Raw genomic sequence first — 20711 nt, 5'->3', positions numbered from 1 at the left:
GATCTGAAGAAGAGACTAGATCAAGGATAGTTGTGCAGTCAATAAACAGAGATATTGTGTGAAAGATGTTCTGTTCTAATGTGGAGAATCTATGAGTTCAAACTGCACTGGAGAACTGTATTTAGTGCTCTCTGCAAAACATCTCATTCATCCAGACAGGAATATGCATGAGTTCTATGCTATGTTTCCCATTTACAAGATGAGGGAAATACTAGCTTGCCTGGGATCACTGAGCTGGTATGAAACCTACTGAGACCTGAGATCCTGTGCTGAAACCAAATCCTATGCTTGTCCCATTGAACTAAAATGATGGCAGTTGGAGTGAGAACATTATCCAGGGAAGACTGAATGATTTGCATGTTCACACTAACTGAATTTCATCAGTTTGTAGATGCCACCGTTCCTCATGATGGAGGCAGAACTCCATCCAATCTGATTTTATGGTGGGAATTGTTCCCATAGCAAGGCTCATTTCCCCATCTTTGCTATTTTTTGGAAGTGAACACCAATTCCTAGACATGTGAAAAATCAGAGGCCAAGAGCTGGATATTGATATCTTGTTTACAGTTTCCTCAAATCCCCTCTCTTCTGTATATATCATCTTTACACTTTATCCCAAACCATAGAAAATTACTGTTCCCCCACCCACCCAATGACCCATTCTTGGTAACTTGGAGTCCAACTGCAGGCTCCAGACATATCACAAAGCTAACCAATCTGTCAAGATACCAGTACTGAAAGTAAGATGCTACTAGTAAAACTTTTCTATGCTGTGCTCGTGGTAGGGACATTTTATCTTTGCTTTTTAAGAAATCGGCCTGACATGTTATCCACCTTACAAATGCATGCTGAAATACAGACCTCAACTTCAGGGTCCAAACCTTGGATATTCAATCTTATACAAGGCTCTTAAACATTGGAAGTTTAGATTTCTCATTTATGAGTAAAAGGTAATTACTCCTACAATTATTGTGTGGGAGCCGTTATGTAATTGTTGTAAAAAGAAAAACCTTCCCCACCACACCTGCCACATAGGAAATGATAAACAAGCAGTTACTGTTTCCAGAAAATTTGACTGACTTTTTCAATGCATGCTTTTCCCCCTTATATTTTGCAGAAGTTTCTGCAGTTTTTGAAGCTGGAACTTCAGTTACTTACATGTTTCAAGAACCTTACCCTGTGACAAAGAATGTAACCCACTCAGCCTCGGCTATTTATGCAGATGCTGCACCATCTAAGGAGAACATTTCACTTAGTTTTACAACAGCCCATGCACCCACCGTCTTGCTCTTTCTCAATTCTTCTGCTCAGGATTTCCTGGCTGTCCTGCTCTGCAAGAATGGTGAGTGCCAACAGCATGAGGTCCCATGGAATCCCAGGCTGGGCTGGAGGTATTGTGCCTACTTTCCAGATCTCTGCATAATTTCAGCTTATATTTTGTCCCATCTGGATGTTTATTTCCAGACTTCCAGGCAAACTCTTGATTAGACTTTAGCTTCACGAGTTGCAATTTATATTCAGAGCCAGTGTCCATTCACTGCTGAAATCTCAAATGCTTGGACTTTAATTTACCTCAACTGTATAGCAGTAATTCTTTACTATTTAATCTGTGCTAGAATCCATGAGCTAAAAAGATCATAAGCCCATGCGAATTTCAGATGGACACTTCATCACCTATATCCTGTCATCTTTGCTGCCATTCCCTTTTCTGAGGGCTGTTAAAACAACTAGCATACTTACAGGCTGGATTAATAAAAGTCCATTGTTTAACTCTCAAAAAGAAGCAGTTATGTGATTAATAACTGTATGCCATGGGGGTTAGGTTTTGAACGTTGGACTTTGAAAAGAATGTGCAGAAAATGCAATATGGAAAGATAAGCATGATAAAGCGGCTGGAATTTTCTACATTGGAGGATTGCCAAAGAATGCCAGTGATGATGGAGAAATCAGGCTTCATTTCCACTGTACCACCTCCACCCTGCAGGGATAAGCGCTGCTGGTATGCTTAGCCCAAAGACACATCTGATTAAAATACTGAGTAAAATGATTGGTGAAAAGGACGTAGGCAAAATGGACAAAGACATGGACATCCGTGGGTTTGGTCTCATTGAACACTGTTCACGACCAAGACTATGTCTTTGTTCTTGATTAATTTGTGGGTATAATGAGATGAGTCTTGGCTTTAGGACTCTCTCACCCAACTCACAGTTGAGATTTAGTGTCAGCTGTGTGGTATAGCAGAAAGGAAATCTGTGCTATGCAACATATACCATGACTTCCCAAGACCTTAGGAGAAAAACCTAGATATTACTCTAGCTATTCTTTTTCTGGGGCTTATTCTTCTTGACTTTCTCTTTCACTATGCAAGGCCCTGATGTAAAGACTGATGACAAGGATCAAACTGGACGACCTTTGGGTTGGAGCTGAAGAAATAGTAATGACCGTGGCTCACTTGATGTAACAGGCCTTGTTCTAAGAGCAACAAGGTAGAGATATAAAAAGAGCCAGTGACACAGAGAAAGAAATGAAGATAATGACTGGTCATTACAAGCCTATCTCATCTTGAAGAGTCTGCAAGAGAGAGGGATGACATTTTGGATCATTAAACCTCCTCCTAGTTATGAACAGACATTTGTATGATCAGGAACATCATGCCAACCTGTGGGTTCTTAAGCCCTGCTTCCATCATATCTCTGTGATATTGGTAAGGCTCACTGGAGAAACTGAGGTATAGAGATTTAAATGGATTAGTTTAGGCCAGCCTGCTTTGGACTCAACTGGGACCAGAATCAGGTCTCCCAACCATCAGCCCAGCAGTATTCCCCCTAAACCAGATCATCCAGTATGATGCACTTGGATCAAAATAAGGTGCTTTTGGAGTACTGAGGCTCAGGATACTCCCCAAAGAATCTTTTGGGTATGATTACCACTGGTGCATTGGTAACTTGGAGATCATGCCCTGCCTTTAAATACATGGACACTGTGAATGCAGACAAATAAAATTAAGAATAATAACATCATATATTTATGCTGGGCACTGCTGTAACTCATCCTCACAGCAACCCTATGTGGTTGGTGGTATTAATATGCCCTGACTTTTTACATTTATAGATATTGAATCATATAGAGGTTAATTTGCTCAAGATCTCACAGCCAGTAAGTACCAGAGCTGGAAATTACCATCTTCCTCCTCTATTCTGGTACCCAATTTGGGAATCTTGACCATAGGCCCTAAGCTAAAAGTGGTTTGTTTAAATTGCATAGTATGTTAAATAAGTATTAATTTATTTAAATAGAGGGCATGCTTGAATGGTGCCTTCTCCCCTTTTCTCTTACATCCCGAAACCTCACTTCATTTGAAAATGTTCAACTCTGGCTTCATGCAGGAGGCTGAAGAGTTACTTGGTTTGTTGGTTTTTTGGTTTGTTGGTTTGTTTTAAAGTTAGGTCTTTGGGCAAGTTCAAAGTGAAGTCCTTGCAGCTTACTGGAGGTTTAGTGTCCATGCTCTGGTTAGTAATAGGGTGCCTGCTTTTTCACTTAAACTCAGGACCTACCATCTGCACTTTGTGCTAGGGAATCTTCATTCCTGAAAACAGTGGTGGAGGACTCAACCATTTCAGATCCCAGGTACTTTCTGCCATCTCCTTATACCATAGAGATACAACTAAGATACGTATTCCTATTTCCTCCCTTCGTTCCTTCCTTCCTTTCTTCTTTTCTTCCCTTTCCTTTCTGCCTTTCATTAGCAGTCTGGATAATTTCTAGACCCACTGCACATCATCAAAGACTGTGAAGACAAAAAAAAGGAAAAGGAAAGACTCAAAAACTGCCTCCAGCTGTCTGAATAACAATCTAGATAAGAAGGGGGAGTTGAGTTCCCCATATTTTCTCAAGCAATATAATTAGAAGTTAGATTTTGACTAAATTTAAGAATGACACTACTAGGAATTCATAAGATTATAACAATGGAATAAAATGCCTTGGGTGGTGGTGAGTTCTTTATCGTTGCAATTGTTCAAATAATAATTAAATGGGCATTTCTTGGAAAGCCACCATAAGAATTACAGCAATACTTAGAAGATTGAGAAAAATAACCTTTAAGTTTCTCCCCAACTTAGATTTATTGATTCTTTATTCTCTTCTTGTGTATTCTTGATTTATCATTTCTTTTCCTTAAAGCATCACTTGGAGACTTTGAAAGGCTGCAATGAGGAATTAAGTATTGATATCCAGATATCTTATTCTCAGAATGCTCATTGTATCAGACCACTGAATTAATTAACAATTGTAATGGTGCTTTGAGGAGGGGAAGGGCATTATGCATTATGAAGAGTCAGACATATTTTTAATGTGATACACTTCAGTGGAAAAAAAAAATTCTGAAAATACTAATGGAAGCTAAGAATCCTTACAGGTGAAGGCAGATCAAAAGAGCAAAGAAATGGAAGAGTTCATGGGGAAAGTCTTTCTCTGGAAGGGCCTTTATAACTAGAATTGATTCACACCTCTCTGAGATGGAGTTAGGAGTCTTCTTTAATGCAGGTTCCTTAACCTTTTTTGATTTAAGAATCTGGTGGAAATTATGATGAAAGGGTCATGCTTAAAAGGAACTTTTTCTGTCTTCCCAAGGTGAAGATAATGCCCATGGCCACATCCTCCCAGAATGGCTCCAATTTTAACACTCTGAGTTAAGAAGTCAGTGCGTGGAGTTAGGTGAATGAACTGTACAAATGCTGAACACAGTTCTAGGCTTACAGATTTGTTTAATTCAGGTGCTCAGGCCAGAAGAGGGAAGACTCCAGAGAAATGTGATTTGAAGTAACTCTCATCTGTCTCTCCCTAACAACTTTAGAATTCATCTTTGCCCTTTATCATTATTCTTGAAATGTATCCAATTTATTTAACTTAAGGTGCCACTCTCTTGTAAAATGAAAATATGCACTTCTTCCTAAGTGAAGAAAGGAATTTTAATTTTGGGGATGGAAGAACAGAGGCAGAAAGGGGGCATTTTGGAGTCACAGAGCCCTTAGAAAATGGTAAGCATTGTGAGCTCCATAGCTTGGGGTTTTGGGCCTCTTGGCAACTGGAGGAGAAAGGACTATTCAAGGAGGAAAATGGTCTAGGATAGGTGAGAGGGTTTAAAAGAGGCACTTAAGTTCCCAGCATTATCTGGGGTGCATGCACTGCCTTCTCCGTGGTGCCAGGAAGTTCTCCTCCAAGCCTGTCATTTATCAAATATCCCAAGACAACCTAACTTTTTACAGCTACTTATTCATGTAGTAGTGAGACAGACATGGATAGGGCACTGTTCAACTTTATGTTTTTTTTTGCATGGGCATGAACTGGGAATCAAAGCTGGGTCTCTGGCATGGCAGGTGAGAACTACTGTCCAATTTTTAAGGATTATAGTCTGGAGATGGCACATAAACAAGTATGTCTTCAACACCAGAATAGATATCATTTTGGGGTAAAGCAAGGCAAAAAAAAAAATAAAGAATGACTGATTCTATCTATAGGGATGTTTGCAAAACCTTTGAAGAGGTTGGCAGTATTCCTGGAGAACATTTACTGACCTCTCATTTTCCAATACATAGAAGATATTTCTTTGTCTGTTCCTCATTTTTTCCATGGTATTCCCATTGCATATGAAATATATTTATTTTCCAGTCTGTTTTCTCTCCATAAATTAAAAAAGGAATAACAAACTGAATTCAGAACATACGCTAATTCTGAAGCCATCAATCTATGGTGACTTATTTGGATATAAAATCCACGCTGGGCTCACAGGTTCCCCTTCTCAGGATTTCTTTGGAGCTGTTCTCCAGCACTGAATTGGTATGACTTTGCTTCAGCATTTCCTTTTGATCAGTCTTTTTAGACATAAACATTCTTAAGATGCGCTGTCTGCATTTGTGATTGCACACACCTTGGGGGGAAGCAGGATAAACAGAAAGCGTTTGTATTTTGATCATACTGACTCAAGGAAGGCAAGGCTAGAGACTCACAAGAAGACACATCGCCTTAGTACCAAACTCAACAACTGCTTGTTGGAGTTCTGCTGACATTAGAATACCCCTGTCTCTGCCGCCTGCTCATGGAAACAATTCCCAGACTAATGCTGCCTCCTACTGCCCCCTTCCTGACAACAGCATCTATTTCAGCTCCTCAGAGCAGTGGAAATTGTTCACGAACAGCCCAAGAAAGGCCTCCCTCTGAAGGCTTCCTTCCTTGGCCTTACTAAACTCTAATCACTTCTGTCTCAGGCCTTCTCTCAAGCCACACTTTACTGATTTTGAATTTAAAATCCCCAAATGTGCTTTGATTCCACCAGACTTTGTTTTGATTGGTTCATTTCCATATTCTTGGGCTTTGTGATAATCTCTTGCTGGGCTTCCATCCTCTGTTTTTCCATAGTGTTGTTATGACAAAACCTGTAGAGGTCAATCAACAGACCTCCTGCCTCATTCACAGAGGAAGGACAGGGGCATGGACAGGGACAAATGGTATCTCCAGCATCACACAGTCCCCAGTGGCCAAGGGGTGGGTCTGACTGGGGGAAATGAGACATGGTGAATAGACCTGGATTTGAGTAACCTTTGTGTCTCTCTGTTTTGTTCCTTTGAATATCTTATCTTGTGTTGTTCTCATAGGTCATTGAAGATCAAGTGAGATAATGCAAGTTCATGTGTTTTGTAGACTGTAAAGCACAAAGCACATTTTCTTTCTTTCTTTCTTTCTTTCTTTCTTTCTTTCTTTCTTTCTTTCTTTCTTTCTTTCTTTCTTTCTTTCTTTCTTTCTTTCTTTCTTTCTTCTTTCCTTCCTTCCTTCCTTCCTTCCTTCCTTCCTTCCTTCCTTCCTTCCTTCCTTCCTTCCTTCCTTCCTTCCTTCCTTCCTTCCTTCCTTCCTTCCTTCCTTTCTCTCTTTCTCTCCTCTCTCTCTCTCTTTCTTTCTTTTTTCTTTCTTTCTTTCTTTTTCTTCAGGGAGGGAACATCAGACATGTTTCCTTAAGGCCTGGTTCAGAGTGCATTTGAAGAAGTAATTCTTAAAGTTACTAGTCTTCATGCTTTTGTGTATCCAAATCTTCTGTCTGTGCTGAATGAAAGAAAGAAAGAAAGAGAGAGAGAAAGAAAGAGAAAGAGAGAGAGAGAGAGAGAGAGAGAGAGAGAGAGAGAGAGAGAGAGAGAGACAGAGAGAGAGAGAGAGAGAGAGAGAGAGAGAGAGAGAGAGAGAGAGAGAAAGAGAGAGAGAGAGAAAGAGAAAGAGAAAGAAAGAGAGAAAGAAAGAAAGAAAGAAAGAAAGAAAGAAAGAAAGAAAGAAAGAAAGAAAGAAAGAAAGAAAGAAAGAAAGAAAGAAAGAAAGAAAGAAAGAAAGAAAGGCTAAAAAGTGGCAAACAGGAAATAGGTGCATGCATACATAGCTCTGCAAGATAACGCTGGGAAACCAGGGTCAAGTACAAGAAAACTCCCCTTCTCAACCCCCACACTCTGAAGTGCAGCTAGCTGGGTTGTATGTGCCAGCAACAAAGAAAGTTAAATAAAGGTTGTAGTAGCTATGGAGTCAGTTTTCTATAGCCCAGAGCAAAGAGTAATCAAAGGAGAGTATGGAAATAAGACAAGCAAAAATAACAGAATACAATGAACTCGACAGCCATCTATTTAGTAACTACAATATATTAGATGCATTCTGGTGTGCTCATGTTAGAAATATAATTTTGGTAGCATTGGCATCTTGGAGATTCTTGAGAATAGGATTATATAATGTTTGTCTTTATAAGGTCAACCACTAGCAGATTACCTAGCACATTGTTGACCTCTAAGCATTCTTGGATTAAGTTACATATTTTAGAATCTCATAGGAGAAGCAAGGATATATCTAACAAGTAGGGGAAAGCCTCCCAGATCCAATGAGAAGATTTCATATTATGATAGTAGGGGCCATAGAAAAGAGAAACAATAGCTACTCCCACTGCAACAATCATAAAAGGCTTCTCAGTGGAGATGGCCATTGATACAAATTATAATAATTACATCGCTAATGTGAGAATTAATATCTTTAATAATTTTCCATCTGCTATTCCATCCTTCATCTATAACAAGTGTGTGAGAGGCAGGGACTATTTGAGGAACGTGTCTGTGGAACTAGCACCCTGTGATTTGTTTTTTGGGTACCTTTTGGGTCTTTTCAATTTGTGCTTTCCAAGTTTAAATTACTCTTTCGAAATTTTTCAAGATTTGAGCAACTGTTTATTTTTGCCATGTGTCTGGTTGCTTACTACTAGGTGTGAGAATCAAAGGAGCTATTCATCTATATTTAAGACGTTTCCTTGTTTGTAAAAAGGAGGCCCAGTGTGTCTTGATTTCTTCATTTGTAAATTTAGAATAATTGTTATTGGTCTAAGTCTTTCAGTAGTGTTGCCGGGGATTAATGAGATTCTGTTTGTAATGGGTTTGGAGGAACTCAAATGAAACATGTGGGATAAATACAAAGAGGGGTTATCACAAAATAGGTCAAAAGCTGGCTGGATAAGGAACCACCTTGATTTTTTTTTAAACTAAAGACAGAGGGAATGGGAGATTGATTGTTTAACTTTTGGACGAGATCTCTAATTAGTGGTCTAAGGATTAAGAAAGAGACTGGAATCCATGTGAATAAAGCTGTTCTCAGAGAAAAAACATGTTTTTATTCTTTCTAGAACACTTGACCTGTAAATACTTACATCTTGAGATGTGAAACAAATTTGGTAGGAGGTTCAAGCCCAGGGCTTATTCACTTCTTTCTGAGGCTGATTATGTTTTGTAGTGCAAAAGAGTCCCTGAATTATCATTATTTCTCTTAATTCGAACTAGATGTGTTTCAACTTATAGTAGTAGGTTGGCTTCTTGATGTTTAGAAATGAGGGCTTTGGAAATTAGATTCCCTGTCCTACAGCTGAAGTCAAGAGATGATAAATACTCTTTTTACCTTAAGAGTCAAGTTAAATTCCTATCCCCACCCACTTGAAAACCTTCTTGATCTCCCCAATCAGAAAATAGCTAAGCAGAGCTAATACCTATGGAATGCTTAATATGTGCCAAGACATAGTGTTAGCATTCCACATACCTAATTCATTCAATTCTGATATAATGACTGTGAAGTTTGTACTAATATTTCCCCATTTGAAAGAAACTTAAGCACAAAAAGATCAAATGACTTGTCCAAGAATACGCAGCAAGGAATTGGTGGCACTCAGTTTTTAACCTGGAACCATTCTGCTCTATCAGAGCACCTCTCATTGTGTTATCACTCATGGAACCTGTCATTTTCTTCCTGGTGTTTGACTTAGCTTTCATCTTGGTTGCATGAGCCTCAGGTAGGTCACACTCATCTTGTAGCTCCCCACAGTGCCTTTCTTACAGACCTTCATTTAAAAGATGGGCCAGACAGAAATTTGGGGGCAACAGGTGGGACAGAAACAGTATATAAGAGTATTGAAACTCCACTGGAATGTTTAGAAACTCACTGCCAAAAAAAGGGGTAACTGCACATTGTCTTATATGGGCAAATTATACTTGGGTACACACTGAAGCACACAAAACTATCAAGTGAAAAGAAAATAAAGCAAAACATTTCCCACCTATGTCAATTTCTGTGATGCAAGATTCATGGGACAGTGAGAGCCACCAGCATTGCGATGAGCAAGCTAAATGTGACAGTTAGTCCACTGAAATTTTAAAATGAAATAGCACATGGGGAAGTGCTACTTTCTCAGAACAACAAGTAATTTTTAAAAATATCAATAGGGCTCAAAATAATTCTTTAGGTTTCAAGAAATTCATTGTAATAAATGAGTGTTCTTATTTAAACATGGGAGATGAATGCACAAATTTATTCTCTCTCTCTTCTTAGATTCCTTCAAAATGGTAGTAAAGCAACTAAAAAATAAAAAGTAGGAATGCAAAAGAACAAAGAGAATAGAAGAAAGACTGGCTTAAGTAAGAATTTACATACTTGGGAATCGTACAGTAGATGAAGGAGAGAAGGTGCTGTTTTGGTTTGCTTCCAGAATGCAATATTTGAGAAATGGGCTGGCTTTTTCAATGGGGGGGGGGGGGTAATTAGGTTACAAATTTACAGTTTGAAGGTAATGAAAGTGTCCAAATTAAGGTATCAAAAGGAAAGTACCTTCTTAGATGAAAAGGTGCTGACATGCAGGGTTCTTTTGTCACTTATGAAGTCACATGGTGACATCTGCTGGTCCTTCTCTCTTTGGTTGGTTTCCATGGTACTCCTTCTCCTCTAGAGGCTTTTTTCTTGACTTCAACTCTTATCTTTTCTGAGATCTCTGAGTTTCATCTTTTATCCTCTCATGAAGGGCTCCAGCAAGGGGATTAAGACCCACCTTGAATGGGCTGGAAGACCCATATCTCCATGGAAACAATCGAATCAAAAGTTCCCACCCAATACTAGGTCTCTCCCCACAAGGAAGGGATAAAAGAACATGGCCTTTTATAGGGTACATAACAGAATCAAATCAGTGCAGGTGACTCAGTCCAAGTCCTTGTTGAAGGCAAGTTAAGAGATGTAATGGCTGGTCCTGAGAGAGGCTCAGAACTGGGCTGTGTCCTATACCACAGAAGTTGGGTGAAGCAGGAAAATGGGGAATTAGGCAAAGATTATATAGAGAGCTATTTAACCTCAGATCATTATTCCCTGCCCAGCAAATAAACAAGATTCTTTCTACTTCCATGTCCAGAAGACCTGAAACTTCTTCTGTAGCCTATTTAACTTGAACTGAAGAGTATCCAAAGTTGACGGGGCTAATGAGAGAAACAAAGTGGTTTTCTATAAGAGCGTTATTAAGAGTGCTAAGAAGTCAAGATTTCCTTTCTCCACCCAAGAGATGATTGTTCTTCTACTGAGGAACTAGATAGCCCACTGAAAAGACATTGATAATTAGAATTTTAGAGATGCCCTCATTGAGAATAAATCAGCTTGTCCTTATATCACCTGATGGCAAGGCTCACCAGGGGATGAGCTGAACCCAAGCACATGGGACCTTCACATGGAAATTCCAATCCAATTTTGAGCACCTCAGTTGTAAGTGTGAACACATACTAAGAACCATCAGATATTTCCATAAAACCTCAAAGGTGAAAGATAAATGCCAAAGAAAACAACTAACAAACTTACTTGTAAAAAAGAAAAAAACAGGAATAATGCAGGGAGAAGAAGAGTATCGTCAGAGAGTTAAGAGAGTTTGTAAGTCCATGAAACAAGAATAATGTGCTATAAAATAAAACCATCAAAAAAAAGAAAAAATTCTTAGAAATGTGGTAGAGGGAATAAAAACAGGCATAGGGAATAAAAACAAAATTTTCCAATTTTGGAAAGTGAATTTTCAGAAATAACCCAGAAGATATCTTTTACAAACATGTAAAAACAGTGAGCAAAATGAGAACAGAAAGGAAAATCAGAGGGTCAAAACTGAATGTTCAATGTCTAATGGATTAAGAGAAAGAGAATAGATAGCAGCTATTAGTAAGATAGAATTGACAATATCTTACAGACTAAAAGGACATGAGTTTCTTGATGGAAAAATTTCCCCCATTACGCAGCACAGTGAACAGTTCATGATTTCCTAGGAATAATTCCTACTTCCTTATGATGTTTTCAATCCACTAATTCCTCCATCCCATTGCAACCTCTACCCATGGGGAATTACATTCAGTGCATTGAATCTAGCATATTCTGTGTTATCTGTGGGACTTTGCACAACTTGCTACCTCTATATGAAACAGGCTTTCCTTTCATGCTTTCCTTCCCCCTTTGCTGGTAAACGTTTTTTTTAAGCCTCAGATTATTGTTACTTCCTCTTGTCCCCTCCCAAAGTGCCCTTCCAGTGGGCTTCTTTAGGGGCCTATTATGGTAGTGCTCATACATAATTTGTCTCCACCATTTTGATTCTCTTTCAAGGACTCAGCACTGGCCTGACATCAGTCCTGCCCAGTGTTTGTACTTCATAAATTCTCCATCACTATGGACAACTTTCCCTGGCGAGATTGTTTAAGGACTTTTATCACCAACACAGCACATATCCTCCCGCCCCCTAAGCAAAAGAGCCTTTTCTATAAGCATATTATAATGGTTAATGTTTAAGAATTCGCGGTTTTATGTTTGTGCTACTCTACAGCACATATAAGAATCAAGTAAAAGAAATTAAATTGGATAACAACTTTACATAAAAGCATGTAGCTGAAATGAGAAAAAAAATACTTTAAGAAGCTGCACATGATAATAGAAATGGATTAATCTTATCCCCTCATTTCTAATTTTTTGAGGTGTTTATCCTATCAAAGGATGTTAAAGATCACAGGGAGAAAAATCTTCAAACAGAAGCAACTTAAAGCAAATAAGATACTACATTAAAAAAAAAGATAGGAGAGAAATTAGGCTAGTGATCAGGATTGTAATGCTCAAACTGCTGGTTTTTGGTTGTCTTGCTTTAATCTAGCCCATTATTTCCTTCCTTAAATGGAACCTCTAAAAAGACAAATGAGATTTCAAACAAAATGCCTGATAGTTCAAATGAAAAGCACATTGGTAAAAATCAAAGATATAGCATGTGTAATTCCCCTTTGAAGGCCCAGCTCCCCAAAGTAATAACTAAATAAGCCAATAAACCTGGGTGACCTGTAGCATAGTCCACTGACATTTGTCAGACTTTTTGGTAAATTGGCAATGAAAGACTAAATCCATGCCAGGTGGGAGATAAATTAGCACACAGTCAAAGGTACTGGAGAAATAAGCACTGGTTTCATAGCTGAAATATTTTTTGATCAAGTAATAATCCCCCATAATCTCTTTCTAGCCTTAAATAACAGCCAGTCTTTGTGCCGGCAGTTTAATTTTGTTGGCTGCCCTTGTCTTACAAATATATTTAGTGCAGTCTAGAATATCATTTGGTGCTGAAAACTGAAGCCTTTTTCATGTCGAAGCTGGGCAAATGCAATAAATCAAGAACAAAGTGAAAAGGAATATATCGGAAACTTATTTCCCCATAGCGGGTGAGCTTTCTCCTCCTGCAAACAGGTGAATTGCATCACTCACGTCTTCTTGTTAAGTGCCTGTGTTGTAATGATATTGACTTATATCTACATTGCACCCTGGTTGGCATTGCTCCAAAGTGCTTAAGATGCATCTATTGGAAATAAAGGCTGAAAATAGCATCATGAAAATATACAACCCAGGTTTCATCTGTGTTTTTTTAACCACACGTATTCCTGCTCTAAGCTCATTCTTCCCTAGAAATTGTCCTGAGATGCTCAACTTCAAGTTTTTATACTTGTTGCCTCATCTATGCCTGCACAATTAATAATTACTTTTTTACAGTTAAGAGGACAATATAAATCCCCGTTGGGGATAGGAAGGTCTTCTTAGGTGGTGTAACGCTCTTATCTGAATATATTCAGTTTGTGAAAATATGGAGAGCTGTATACTTAACAATAGTTCATTTTTCCATACATAAATATAATTATACATTGTACTTCAATAAAAAGTAAGCAGGGTGGTGCGACGGTGGCTCAGTGGCAGATTTCTCACCTGCCATGCCAGAGACCCGGGTTCGATTCCCAGTGCTTGCTCAGGCAGAAAATAATAATGATAATAATAAGCAAACAATCAAAAAACCAATTGGGTAAACTTAGATTAATCACTGAATTTCTATTGGCCCTAGTTTTCTAATACTTACTATGAGTTTGGTCTTGATGATTTTTAAGGCCTCTTGTCTTAGTTTCCTGGCTGCTATGACACGTACCAAACAGTGTGTGTCTGGTTTACAAAACAGGACATTACTGGCTTTTAATTTCAGAAGATAGAAGGCCTGCTTTCTCCCACTCAGTAGCTTTCAGGATGGCTGTTAATGCTTGGGTTTCTAGACTTTCCCATCACATGGTGGTGTCCCTTCTTTTTTTCTCAGGCTTCATTGACTGCAAGCTTGTGACTTCTCCCCTTGGCTTTCTCTCCATCTGTCTGAATTTCTTCTGCTTTTAAAGGACTCTAGTAATTAGATTAAGGCCCATCTACATTCATTTGGGACACTCCCTAATGAGAATAGCACCTTCACAAGGTGTTTTTTACAATGGGCTCAGTTCTCCAGGGACCTAGACCAAGGCCACAATGTGTTCTAAGAGATACAATTTAACCTGTAACATCCCTTTAACATAATGTAGTAAGAATTGTAAGAAATATTGTGGTTCTTCAAAACTCATTAGATGATTATGAAATGCCTAGAATGCTTATTGTGCCCAACACGAACCATAATGGAGAGGACCCCTTTCACCTTACACATACATCCACTTACGAAGTATGTAGCTTTGGGGAATTAAATCAACCCACTCTATTTCTTTTCTCTGAAGGTCTCTGTCAGCTCAAAAAATATCCAAGGTCCGTGGATTGGGTGCCTTTTCAGACAAGGCACCAGAGGCTAACCACTTTGAATGGTGCTTTAAGGCACCATCTCAGGGGCCTGGTGCAAAGTACAACACATAAAATTAGCTTTAGCTTTGTTGCCTTATGTTTAAATAGCTAACAGTGATTTGAATTAACTGATTCTATAACTTTGAATATCTCCTTCCTGAAATTTGGGAGTGGCTGAAAGGATTTCAGCAGTAGTTCTCAAAGCGTGTTCTCTGAGAGCTTGTGAGAATTGTAAATTATCAGCACTACCTTAGACCAACAGACTCTAATACTATTGAGGGGTCCTGACCATTGAGATGATTCTGATGAACTTGGAAGGCCTTGTGATTATATCACCTAGATATATAGGTTTCCAGGGCCTGTCCTCAATATTCCAGCTACTTAGAGGACTTGTTAGAAATACAGGACCTACTCTACCGACTTATCTTCATCTCTCCATTTTCATCTCATTACAAAGTACTTGGCTGCTGTTTTTTATCATACCCACTCAGTCTGTTCATGGTAGCTGTAATTGATTTTCAATTATGATTTTATTCCTGAATGTGGTTTTATGAATGGGTCTTGGTTCCATTCTCTATAGCCTTAGGGCTCATCACTGCCCATCATCTGGTCTAATGCTGGTTCCCAGACGCTTAACCCAGGACCAGCTTCCCCATTCACTTCTCTGCTGGGTTGGTGTCAGAAGGCTTAGATTAGGGAATCCTATCCTGAAAGCCTCTGACTCTCCTGATTTGCATTTTTCCATTAAGACCCTTAACTTTCCATCATTACAAGATGGTGCTTTTTAATGCTTTCCTCATTCTCTAAGCTAGCATTATGGGTAATTTTAACCAATCTATTAAATAAATAATTACAGTCATAATATTTTGTATTTATAGAAGACAAACCATCTGAAGAACCAATATGAGAGTCTGATTGCCTGTGCATTAATTCTTCATGGAAAAACATTATGCTGTTAGCAGCCTCCTTTCAAGTAGATGGGTTATTGCCATTTTTGAAAAGCATTTCAACATCCAGAAGTCATTTAGTTTTTTCTTTAAGTAAAATAATAAACACACATACACAGGCATGCACCCACATAAGGCTACAGACAATGAAACCAGAGACAGATGAACATCGCAAATGATTTCTAAGCAAACTCTGAATCATTTCACTCTAAAACTGTAGCAAACACAGATGTTATGTGTACTTACTTCCAGAGCATTTGCTGACAGGATTAGCTTGTATGAAAAATGTTCTTGAGGTATTCTGTTAGAATGTGTATGCTTTGCCTGCTGAAGGAGATTTTACTTTGTTAAAAAAAAATAGATGCCAGTGTGACTTGGGTTAGGGACATTTTATGTAAAAAATTCTCAGAAGATGCCATTTAGAAATGAGCAAACATTTGCTGAGAACCAACTGAACCTGGGTGTCTCCAATATTGTGTTGATGTTTGAGGATATAGAAGTGTTTGGAAGCACACTTTTTGTCCTCAAGGAGTTCAAAGTCTTGCAGAATAAAACTGACACAGGAAAATAAAGCCAATATTTTCTTATAAATTCTTTGATTAGTGCAACCAATAATTTATTATCAAAACAGGGAATTTCCTGAGATTACAAAGGGATACTAATTACAATTTCACCCAAACAGCTGGCCTATTTCAGGACTGTTCCTGGTAGACCAATTATATATTGTGTAGGTATGGAGTAGGCTTAGAATCAACATTGTCTTAGGGGAAGATTCCTCCAACCTACTTAAGACACCCAAAGAAGTGCACAATGCTTAAGTGTCTTATTTTGGGGGGGATCACTCATTACACATTTATGAACTATTGCATTGGCTGTTGGAATCCCCCTCTAAAGCTGACCATTATCAAATCCTTAATGCCCTGACTCACCAGCAGGGCATACCAATGCCCATACCAATAACTCTACTCACCACTGCCACACACTCCACCTAGGCAAACACCTTCACCTCAGTAAACATATGCCCTATGGCTTCAACTCAGAAAGGGTTATAGGCTCAGGTTTGGAAGCATTAGATTACAACCTGACTTTATTGCAAGCCAGTCATGCAACTTTCTGCAAATCTGTCAACTCCTCCAATCACCAGAAGGAAATCTTTAGTCTGCTTCACATTGTTCTCTGGTGCCCCCATGAGACAAAAGAGTGGTAGAGTAGATAGAAAGAGAGTAGGAGGCACAGCTTTGAAAGCTACTAGCTGGGTGAACTTGGGCAGGTCCCTGAAGACCTCTGAGGCACAGGATCCCCCGTTTGTAGTAACAGTAGCACAGGAAGCTGTTGGGTGAACTGACAGCAATGTGTTCCATCTGTGTGATGTGGCTAGCAGAGTATCTACAGCAAATTCAGCCAAGTATTCAGACATGGTAATGAGTTGCTTTCCCTTTTACTATTGATGCTGTAGGTACTCATTGAACTTTGGGGAAAGCAAAGAGTGACAGTTGTGATGTTATTTTAGACAGGTGACCACACCCTTTCCCAAAGCCATCTGGGTGTCATTATTCATTTTGGGGGCAATCTTTTCATGTTATTTTCTATTTTCCTGCTAAAATGCCAGAAAATATTTGCTGCTCATTTCCTGCTGTATTTCCAAACAGGAAGTAACATGCTTGTTGGCAGGTGCTGGCTGTTTGACTGAAAGAAATAAACAAAAAGCTGTGATGACACAGTTTGCTAGAATGTTTTATCCCAGTGCATTGGAAGGGGATTCCTTATTTAGAGGCTCATTCTGAAAGGCGCTGAATACAGACAAATCAAGAGAGGTCTTCCGAAATCATAGCACCTGGCGTGTGTTGGCATGAAACTAAAATGTGCCTGGTCAATTATTTAATGTAATATTTTGTCCAGCAATAGTAACTCTCATGCAACACCCATTGATTAGTATATCCAAAGCCACTTTGGTCCTGCAGGGAAAGAAGTTATGATTAGGAATATTTGTCTTGGATGTAAGGAACAAGTGCAAATACTCATTAACTGTTGACCCTGTCCTAATCGCATGCCACAGAACTATCACACAAGCAAAAGATTTTAACACTGCGTTTATGTATGTATTCACTTTCCAATAATTCTTTTACCTCTGGATGTGAGATATTAGTATGAGACCTCTGAGATAAGACCAATTTTACTTGAAATTCATGGTGTTCCCTCCATCTCTCTTTGTTTCCAGGAAAACGATAAACTTTGGGTGCAAATACTGCCGCGACGTCTATGTTCTTAACTACTATAAATATGTGAGAATGTCTGGTAAACAAAACAATGGTAAAATCTGAAATCTGTAAGATAAATAAAGGTAATAATGAGTAAAACCATATATATTGAGGGCTCTGGTAAAAATACAACACTCTGTTAAAATTGATCTATTATCTATTTTCTCTCACACAGAGCCTAGGATATATATGGTCTCTTCCCCATATTTAATAAAGTTAATGGAGAAACATAATTCATGTTCTCAAAATAATTGGAAAACAGTAATTTATTTACTCTTGACAGGATATATTGGTGGGAATACACTGAGCAGTTGGTTAAGCTTTTGTCCTGCAGATTCTGATTCAGTGGGTCTGGGATCAGATCCCGAAAATGTTCAGTGTTAGGAAGCATCCACGGAGAGTCTTACCATCAGGTGACTTTGGCAGTAATACTGGGAGAGGAACTCAGCCACGTCCCATGCTCCACCATGTGTGGTGGGTTACAGGGATTCTCAGCCCTGTTCTCGCAACCCGCCCAGTCCCCAGGCAGGACTGGTGTTTTCAGTCTCTGGGCTGAGCATCTCTAAGGGGTCAAATCATTGCACTCCAGCATCTCTACAGGCATTAAGATGAGCTAAATGGTGAGGTTTTCCAGCCTGAGCCCTCCTTCCCCAGGGCAACCCACACTAACCCAGACCTCCTGGGATCACATTGCTCGGAGAGACTCAACCCAAATAGATAGTAGCAACTCACCCAGGACCCTGGGCATTTCATTAGTGGAACGATATCTGAGGACAAAGGGCAGACGTTGGAGAGACCATATGGCACTGATGCTTTCATTTGATTTTTTAAATAAAATACCACTATTTCAGCATTTGTTTTGTGTAATACATTTTGATGTTTCATTGCAATTGCCACCTGAACTTGACTTATCCTTCTGTAAGGAGTTCCATGCTAGGATAATAAGCACTGATGTTTATTTTATGCTATGATAGAGTAATTCTTCAGGCCTCTGAGTCCCGGTGTCTGTGTTCTATAGTTTTGCTCATGCCTTCCTGGTTGTCACTCTGTCTATGAAGAGTATTGTTGTGTGTAGTCCCCTTACTTGCCACCCCTAATAGTCTGTGGTGTGCATCAACTGTACACGGTGTGTCAGGACTGGCGGTAAAATTAGAGTTAATGGGCTCCCGCTCAGATCCAAGTTGCTTTTCTTTTAATTTGTCCAAACAGTGAATGAAAGGGTAGGTTTTCAGCCCTGGGGACAGAGGAATTTTTTTGCAGTTTGACAGTTCTCAGTGAGGCCCTGATATCACCGCCATAATGACCTTGCATGTATGTTTTAATCTCACAGAAGTTGTTTCCATGGCTGTAACATTTGATAATAATGTTTACTACTCATTTGTGTGTGTGTGTGAAGAGAACGAGAGAGATTATATAGACTGCAGAAAGCCTGACACAAAATAGGTTTTCAAAAGTGCAAATTCCCTTCTGCTTTCAGTCCTGCCTTAGCTGTGCTTGGATAGCTGAATTTGCCTGAGAAGTGGCATCTCCTTCCGTACAATGAAGATATTGGTTGATAAATGTTTGCCAAATTCTGCTGTGTGCATTGCACACCAATCCAAGAGATGAAAGATGGTTAGAAGGGAATGAATGAAAACATTCCCTACATTCCAGGGACTGCATTGAATGCTTTTCATGTATTAAAATCATTTAAATCTAATAGCAACTGTATGCAGTAGACATTATTAGGATCATTCCCAAATCATAGATGATGAAACTGAGGTAGAGCAGGTTTAAATAAACTGCTGGTAAAGTGGGAAATCCAACACTTGCACCAGACATTCTGCTCTAAAATCTCTGTTCTCGACAACTTGGTGCAGGCTTTAGCTTTGAGTGGCTCTCAGACTAGGATGTTTACTCAGACAGACCCCCCACCCCCACCCCATTCCCACATGCACATTCACAAATGACACTTCTAAAATAATTTTTAGACAATCAATTCTGTGGATTCATCTCACTAGCCTTACTTTCTCTGAAGAATGCATTTTCTGAGCACAGATCCCCAGGGAGAAGTAGCTAATTAAGGTGCAGGCTTTCTAACCAGCTGTTTCATGCAGGGAGAGCTGGTTCTTGTTTAAATATCCAGGCACTAAAGCGGGATGGGGAGGGGTTTGTTTTCAGCAGCAGGCCTCTGAAAGCTGTCAAGAGATATTTCTTGTTGAATGGCTCTGGAAGTAGGAGCTGGTGCAGTGGGATCTGTAAGTAACAGGATAGCCGTCTCCCTAAAATGACCTCGAGGAAGCTCTGGCCAAAATTGATAGCCTTGGGTTCAAGTGTACCATGACACTGATGGTGTTGATTACATATGCAGTAGGTGCTTTCTCAACGCCTTCTTCTGATATTGTTGCTTAAAAAAATCTCTCCAAAGTAATTCACAACTAATAGATGTTTACTGAAGAAAAAATTAAAAACACATAATTATATACCAAAAGAAGACAAAATAAAAGCACCCTTAATCACATCACCAAAACACCATACCAATAAGGCTAAGATTTTGGTTTAGATCCAGCCTTAGAACTATCTATTTATTCAGTAGCAGAGATGAAGGCCTAGCATTGGGTGAGGATGACATTGGGCAAATCATCAAGCTCTTGGACCCTCAGTTTTGTTATCTAAAAATGGAAGTAATAATAATAATTAACTGGAAGGTTTATTGTGAGGATTAAATAAGATAACTTAGGCAAAGCGCTTAAAACAGCACCTAGCACAGGGGGCATAATTAATGGTATTTACCTGTCTACCAATCAAAGTTTAAATGCGAATATAATCTGATTTATATTAATGGCTATACCTGCTATTTAGAATTTGGATCTTCATTTAATAATAAGCTGTGGACGTCTGTACGTCCACATATTATATTGTTATATACTAGCGGATCAATTGTATTAGAGTATACCAGTTATATACAGTTTCTTTATTATTAGACATTTAATTTAAATTCCATATTTTGCAATTTGTTTTAAAAATGTGATGATGAACTACTTACTTCTGGATCCTTGATATCTTAATTATT

General features: G+C 39.0%; 1 protein-coding gene across 5 annotated transcripts in view; it reads left to right on the top strand.

Moving 5' to 3' along the window:
• Positions 1–20711, top strand: part of CNTNAP5 (contactin associated protein family member 5) — an 818968-nt gene that overhangs the window by 719372 nt on the left and 78885 nt on the right. For all 5 annotated transcript variants that reach the window (XM_077153509.1, XM_077153505.1, XM_077153506.1 and 2 more), the window contains one exon: positions 1118–1342. In XM_077153509.1, the coding sequence (XP_077009624.1) occupies positions 1118–1342 (225 nt within the window). The remainder of the gene's footprint in view (positions 1–1117; positions 1343–20711) is intronic.

Source organism: Tamandua tetradactyla, chromosome 3, assembly GCF_023851605.1.
Source record: "Tamandua tetradactyla isolate mTamTet1 chromosome 3, mTamTet1.pri, whole genome shotgun sequence".
Taxonomy (NCBI): domain Eukaryota; kingdom Metazoa; phylum Chordata; class Mammalia; order Pilosa; family Myrmecophagidae; genus Tamandua; species Tamandua tetradactyla.
This window is presented reverse-complemented; position numbering and strand designations above follow the sequence as displayed.